The sequence below is a fragment of the Gopherus flavomarginatus genome, chromosome 5, assembly GCF_025201925.1.
Source record: "Gopherus flavomarginatus isolate rGopFla2 chromosome 5, rGopFla2.mat.asm, whole genome shotgun sequence".
Lineage (NCBI taxonomy): Eukaryota > Metazoa > Chordata > Testudines > Testudinidae > Gopherus > Gopherus flavomarginatus.
The window spans coordinates 113,359,290-113,366,618 of record NC_066621.1 but is presented as its reverse complement, the minus strand read 5'-3'; the positions used below and the strand labels follow the sequence as shown (position 1 = coordinate 113,366,618).

Below are 7,329 nucleotides of genomic sequence, written 5' to 3'. Positions count from 1 at the left end.
GATATCAGAGCAGCTTTGCTATTGTAAATGCACTTTTGGGGAGATCAAAACATCTGGCTTCATATGATTTGTCTTTATTATTAAATAATGTGATGCTCTGCTCCTAAGGTACTGTAGCCTCCAAATCCTAAACTGCTGCTTGCTGAAGAGTGTATATGAAGGCATGAAATGGCTTTGAAAGTCTGCCACTTCCATTCCCATTGGTCAGGAAGTGGGTTGACCCTTGTGTCACTTTCCATCCTTTTGTTGTCACCTACACTTTTTAACTTTGATTATACTAACATAAAAATTTAAAATAAGCAAATCTAAATGCTGGTACATCAGAAAAGGTCTTTCTTTCCGGAGAATATTTTTTTTAAAGTAATTCGGAGTTTACTACTGACAACTCCAAGTGTTGGAAGCATGGAAAGCATTGGAGAACCCACCCATTTTAACTAGAATGGGAAGTTTTGAAATTTAATTTTTGTTTGGCTCCAGCAAAGCACTGGTTGCAGGCTGCAGGATTCTTATTATGTTTTATTCCTCCGATTGCGTAACAACAAGGGAAGAAAAAAAATCTTTACTGTTTGTACGGGACAGGCTTCCAGTTAGTGAGAAAGAGATGATTTGTTAAATTATACTATTAAATTTTATAAATTATACAATGATTTAATCAAAAAGGGGAAACACGTGAAAATTCCATGACCCTGAAATTTTGAAAGAAACAGCTGTGGAGCTTTTATGGACCCTTCCAAAAGGCACTACTTTGTTCTTCCAGGCCTAGCAATTAATATTGTTACTTTTTATAAGAAAGTCCAGTGATATTGCAGCTGGCCTGAAAAAACTGGACCATCTGCCCAACGAGCACCATCTCTTTCCCCTCTGCCTCTTCCTCTATCTTTGGATTTTCTCATAATTTTTTTTTTCTCAGTGGCTCCATCCCAGGGGAGGAAGACAAGAAAATTTCTCAGACATTATTACTCAGCGTGGTTGCAGGAAAAAATTCTTCATGGGGAAATCCCCCGTATCTGAGGAGAAAAAGCAAAATTCAGCAGGAATCCCAGTCAGTATAGCTTTTTGAATCCACATGTTAGCCTAGAGGTATTTTTTATCAGTCTAGGTGCTTTCAATTTTTCATTTCATCTTTATCAGTGGATGTCATTGCACTCAATAGACATTATCAGAGAGGGATATCTAGATAATGGGTAACAATAAGCAACATACCATTGGCAAAATGAGTCACTTTTCCTGAGAAAAATTGATTATTTAAATACTTACATTTTTGAGAGAGAAAAAAGGTGAATTAATCTTTGACAGGTACTGTCTCAACTGGGGTGGAAAGGGAACTCCACTGTATGTGCCTGATCCTGCCCAGGAGAAGTTAATGCGATATTTACTAGGAGGAAGTCCTAGTAGCTTTACACTTAAATAAGTGTTTACAAGCTACAGAGTATTGTGCAAATTAGGGCTTCTGAATACTTAAAAGATTGTCATATTCCAAACTCACCTCGGGTTTAGATGGATTTAGTGTTGCTGCTATTGACTATTACTGCTAGGTCTCACATTTAAATAGTGCCTTGCACCACAGCAAACTGACATATCAGAAAGAAGGGGCTCACCCAGCATTGGAGTGAAATACAGCAGCTGCCTTGCACGATAAGGACGCTACAGCATCCAGCTGCAACTCCAGGGGCTTTTAGGTAAGCACCATGTGAACTGTGATGTGACCACGACAACCCTACCCTCCGCACACACAAACCCCCCGCGGGATCTTCATGAACGCCAGCGGGTTGGAAGCTGGCTTGTGCGCATCCCATGGAGAGGCGAGCAGGGACTGGCGGGGGAGCAGCCTAGTGGCGGGAGTAATAGCGCGCCCCCAGCTGCCCGGGGTGTATTAGCCCCGGAGAGAGGACGTATGAGGCCGGGGTCACGAGAACAGGTGAAGGGAAAGCCCAGGGTGGGGAAAAGACGGCGAGGTCCCTACCGCCGGCTCCCAGGGAAGTACCTGGGGGAAGGGGCTTAGTCACAGCGCTGCACTGTACCAAGTACTTTCCCTCGGGTGATTACAGCAGTGGCGGAGGGGCGGGCTAGTCAGGGGATTCCTCCGCTGCGAGCCTCGCCTGCGCCTTTGTGCAACGCCGCAGACAGGCACAGGCTGGTTAGCGCTCGGAAATTCCCAGCGGCGCGGCTCCGCCCCTTGCAGAAATCCCCTCGGCAGAGGGCGTATATCCAGCGCCGCCGCCCGCCGCCGCGCTCACTCGGGTGCCGCCTGCCGCCGCCGCTGAGCCTGGGACTTGGGTCGCTTCTGAAGGAGCCGAGGGGGATTTAGCGCTGTGCTCGCGGAGGCCGAGCCATGTTCCAGCCCAGCTACAACCCGGCTGAGCGCGGGGACTCCGCGATGGAGAACCGCGCCGAGCCGCTGAAGAAGGAGCGGCAGCTCGGCTTGCTGCAGGACGACCGGCACGACAGCGGGCTGGACTCCATGAAGGAGGAGGAGTACGAGCTGCTGGTGAAGGAGCTGACGGACATCAGGCTCCAGCCCCCGGAGGAGCGGGGGGCGCCGCACCAGCCGGCCGAGCCTTGGCAACAGCAAGTGACTGAGGACGGAGACACGTAAGTGTGTGTCCCGCGCCGGCTGTACGGGGGCGCCACGAGGGGAACGCACGGAGCTGTGGCCGAGGGGGCTGCGCTGAGACCGCCGCCGGCGGGCGGGCGCGCGGGGCTGGTGCCGCACGGGTCGGTGCCCGGGGCTGGCCGCGCGCCAGCCCGGCCGGAGGGGGAAGTACAGAGTTTGCTCGCGGGGCGGGGCGGGGCCGGCGCCCGGCTGGGCGGAGGGGGAAGGTGCGGTGGAAAGTCCCTGGCCCGCTGCCAGGAACACTCAGCTCATAACAACCCTGCGGAAAACACCAGGCAGCTGCCTCCGAAAACCCCGGGCTTGCGAAAGCCGCCTGCTGCGTGTGCACGTGACTGCCGGGGCATTGCCCGGGCTGGCTGCTGGGGCCCTGGCCTGATGTGACCCGACCCCCCCCCCAGCTCATTGTTCTCGGACCGACTTCGAGGGGTTGTTTGTTCTGTTCCCTCTTGTAGATTTCTCCACTTGGCAATTATTCACGAAGAAAAGGCCTGGAGTGTGGAAGTCATTCGCCAGGCTACTGCCAATCCTGCCTTCCTGAACTTTCAGAATAACCTAAACCAGGTATTTTAAACCATCTGCCTTCCAGCCCAAACAAGCCAAGCGGCCCCAACCCTCTTGGTGACTTCAGTAACTCTCTAAAACAAACTTTTACAATTGACAGATATTTAATCAACTCGTATATGACACCCCTTCTCCCCCCCCCACAAAAAAAAAGAAAAACCCGATAAGATTGCCTGGGACAAACTTGTGTTTGTCTGCAGCCAATATTCTCCTTGACAATGGCATTTTAAAGCACAATTGCTTTAAAATATACTATGGTGGGTTCCACTCATCCATTGTTTGCCATATAAAATATACTTTTTATTTGTATCTCCCTCTGCTGTCAAGAGAGCCTGAAATCAGTCACTCCCAGGCTAAAAGGGAACTCTGTTGATTCTTGAATACAGTGTTCCTGGTGAGCACGAAATATTAAGCAAATTCTTATGTTATTTTTAAGAAGTTGAGCTAGAATCACCAAGTGGCTGAAGGGTTCTGTGCTCCGATGATGTCTCTAACGTATTTCCTGTTTGTAATGTACTTTACAATAGTTTTGTTTTTCTTTTTTTTTTATTGTAGACGCCACTTCACCTGGCAGTAATCACAGATCAGGCTGAAATTGTTGAGATTCTTCTCAAGGCCGGATGTGACCCAGAGATCAGAGACTTCCGAGGAAATACACCACTTCATATTGCCTGTGAGCAGGGCTCTGTCAGAGCTGTCAGTGTCCTCACTCAGTACTGCCAGCAGCACCACCTAGATTCAGTCCTACGGTCTGCCAACTACAATGGTATATCTATAAATATAATTCTTAGCATCTAGTGCTTCTGTCACATAGATCTCAGAGAGCTTTATAAAGGTGGATAAACATTATGATTCCCATTTTACAGATGGGGAGGTTGAGGCCTAGCAATAAAGTGACTTCCCTGAAATCACACTGCAGTTAGGGCTGGAGCTAGGAATAAGTTCCAGCCCTCCTACCTGCCAGTGCTTCACTATGGCTCTCACATTCTTCAACTTTATCCTCTGGTTTTTAGTTAGCAGTGTTTAGCTGTTTGTTTGGGTTTTTTTAATTGTAGACATTTTTACATTTTTCTGTTTCTTTTTTGTTAAAACAAGTTCCACTCTAACACTGGGTGGAAAAAAAGACATAGTATCTAAGAAATAAAGATGCCTTTTAATTTATCTGATCATCCATGCACAATATAAAGTTCACATAGGACAATTTACGTTCAGTTTGGATAATGGTGATTATATTTCAACCCGAATATATGATGATAGTGTGTTAGTGTTTAGACTAAAGTGACTGATAATGCATTAAAGTAGAAGTACTTAATTTTTATCTATGTTCTTGTTTTACAGGACACACGTGTCTCCATTTGGCATCTATTCATGGGTATCTGGCTATAGTAGAATATTTGCTGTCCTTGGGAGCAGATGTCAATGCTCAGGTGTGTATTTGAAGCTCTTTGTTTATCCAAACATGATGGTGCTGGAGTAGGAATGTACAGTTTTGGTAATGCCAAGTCTAACTATCCTGATATTAAATGAACTTTTATTTTTATTAACCAGGAGCCTTGTAATGGCAGAACTGCCCTCCACTTAGCTGTAGACCTGCAGAATTCAGAACTGGTGTCGCTTCTGGTAAAACATGGGGCTGATGTGAACAAAGTGACCTACCAGGGCTATTCTCCATACCAGCTCACGTGGGGAAGAGACAGCTTTAGCATACAGGAGCAGCTGAAGCACTTAACCACGGCTGACCTACAAATGCTACCAGAAAGTGAGGATGAGGAGAGCTGTGAATCAGAATCAGAATTCACAGAGGATGAAGTAAGTAGTTATTTTCACCCTTTTATAAGGAAGGGCTAAATTTTGCCCTTATGTGCATCTACATGGCTCCCATTAAAGTTGTCGGGGAAACATGCACACAACTCTAAGGTTGTGTGTTTTTCCTGATGCTTTGATGGCCTATTAACTGTATTACATATAATTCACCTACAAACGCAAAGTAAACTAAAAAACTTAAATAGCAGGTATTTGGAATATAGGACAGGACCTAGGCATTGGACACCCAGAGCTAATCCTGTAACATTTATTTACAAAATCAAAGTGTAAATTAGACAAACTTTCCTCTTACTCTGGGCCAGTTATTTTGCACATGTTAATCAAGCAAATCCTCTCCCAACCCCCATGATTTCAAAGAGAAATTTGTTCATTTAAGGAACATGAAATCTAGCACTCTATTTTTTGTTATCAGGATTTTATTGAATGAGCATTAAAAATGCAATATAAAAGTACACAAATGGCATATACAAATATATAAGGGAAAGAAGGTTGCTAAAACTAGTGTCGCAGTATGTGCCTCTCTCTCCATAGTTTTCTTTTGAAGATAGCTAGTGTATCTACTGCATTTGTGACATAAAGTTTTGGTTTGTTTCCTTCTAAAATATATATTTCTCCACATGACTTACAAATTTTTTTCTCAAGAATCTATATTATCATTTATTATTGAATACTTCTAAAGAGTTCATTTCAGATCCTGCTTGCCTTAACTCTTGGGAGTGGTGGTGTTGAAGTCAAGGCAAGCAGAATTTGGCCTGAGATTCTTCAAGGTGAACTCGGAGTGCTACTTGTACAACTCTGCATTAACCTCTGTGTGTGTGTATATATATATATATATATTTTTTTTTTTTTTTTCCTTCTAGATAATGTATGATGACTGTGTTATTGGAGGACGACAGCTGGCATTTTGAAGAAGAGGTTTCTCTTAAAGGACATGACTATATATATATATATGTATAGGAAGCTGACTATTTTCTTTTAAAAAATGATAAAATGTGAAAAAAATGTAGAAATACTACACTGCACACCATGGACTATGTCGTTATAACAGCAGGTTTCACATTCTGACCCATACTTTTACTAATGGGAGTTGGATGTGTAACGTCAGTAGAAATCTATGTTTATTTGTGCCAGTTATGGATTAACTGGTTGTCAAAATGTATGAACAGTGTGAGGACAACGGACTACTGGATCCACCTGAATATTCGTTTTGGGTAGAAGAATGTATCTGAGAGATGACTAGTGAGTTTTTCTGTGGAGTTGCTTCCCCCTACGTAGCTGGACAGGTTCACACGAGTATCCTATCTGCTGGAAGAAATTGCATAGATTTCTGTTGGGCTGATTGTAATAGCGCCTAATGACTGACCTCAGCTGCTCTTTGTACTGTAGAGGAATTGAAACAAAAGAATGACCTCTTGGTTTTTATGGGAAAGGTAGCAATAATGTTAACTCTCTGCATTGGAAACAGTGTATTTCCCTATGTATGTGGCATGATTGCTAAATTTTAGCAGTTGTATATATTGTATATTTTGTTTATAATTATTTTGATACCTGAAATGTATATTTATTAAAAAAATGTTAAGTCCTTGGTTTGTCATTGGACTGGTTCACATTCCTGTCTTTTAGAGGAGAGTTAGCTCACTGACCCATCTCTCTCTCATCTGCAGCTGTGAGGAAGAAAGTTTATTCAGACCCAACACCACAGTTGTTAATGCAGTGAATCTCTGCTGGACAAGAACGTTGAGTTAACTTTCTTTCTGGGAGCACATTTCTATCATCTTCAGTTCCTCTCCCTACCTTACAAATCTGATAGTAAATATTTTTCCTCTCCCACAAGAATAGACATCTGCTCCAGACCCAACACCAAATCCGCTACATAAATTGTCAGCAGGTGTGTAGGGTGTAGCCCTAATACAGGCGTTCTCAAATTGGGAGCCCTGACCCTTCAAGGGATTGCAAGGTTGTTACATGGGGGGGGGGGTTTGCGAGCTGTCACCATCTACCCCAAACCCCACTTTATTTCCAGCAGTTATAATGGTGTTAAATATATAAAAAGTGTTTTTAATTTATAAGGGGGTGTGTTGCACTCAGAGGGTAGGTCTACACTACGGGATAATTCCGATTTTACATAAACCGGTTTTATAAAACAGATTGTACAAAGTCGAGTGTACGCGGCCACACTAACCACATTAATTCGGCAGTGTGCATCCATGGTCCTAGGCTAGTGTCGATTTCCGGAGCGTTGCACTGTGGGTAGCTATTCCGTAGCTATCCCATAGTTCCCGCAGTCTCCCCCACCCCTTAGAATTCTGGGTTGAGAGCCCAGTGGCTGA

The 7,329-nt window shown here is 44.4% G+C and overlaps 1 protein-coding gene across 1 annotated transcript; it reads left to right on the top strand.

Annotated features, from left to right (window-relative positions):
- The first annotated feature begins 2,225 nt into the window (after positions 1-2,225).
- Positions 2,226-6,581, top strand: NFKBIA (NFKB inhibitor alpha). Its single transcript, XM_050953953.1, has 6 exons — positions 2,226-2,592; positions 3,067-3,175; positions 3,731-3,941; positions 4,514-4,602; positions 4,724-4,984; positions 5,860-6,581. The coding sequence occupies exons 1-6, from the start codon at positions 2,333-2,335 to the stop codon at positions 5,905-5,907; spliced, it is 978 nt and encodes a 325-aa protein (XP_050809910.1). The 5' UTR covers positions 2,226-2,332; the 3' UTR covers positions 5,908-6,581.
- Positions 6,582-7,329: the final 748 nt, after the last annotated feature.

Bases quoted from the DNA above. Each gene is read 5' to 3' on its own strand.
- NFKBIA (XM_050953953.1), top strand. From the start codon at position 2,333: ATGTTCCAGCCCAGCTACAACCCGGCTGAGCGCGGGGACTCCGCGATG. The intron at 2,593-3,066 runs GTAAGTGTGTGT...TCCCTCTTGTAG, and splicing joins GTGACTGAGGACGGAGACAC to ATTTCTCCACTTGGCAATTA. The intron at 4,985-5,859 runs GTAAGTAGTTAT...TTTTCCTTCTAG, and splicing joins CAGAATTCACAGAGGATGAA to ATAATGTATGATGACTGTGT.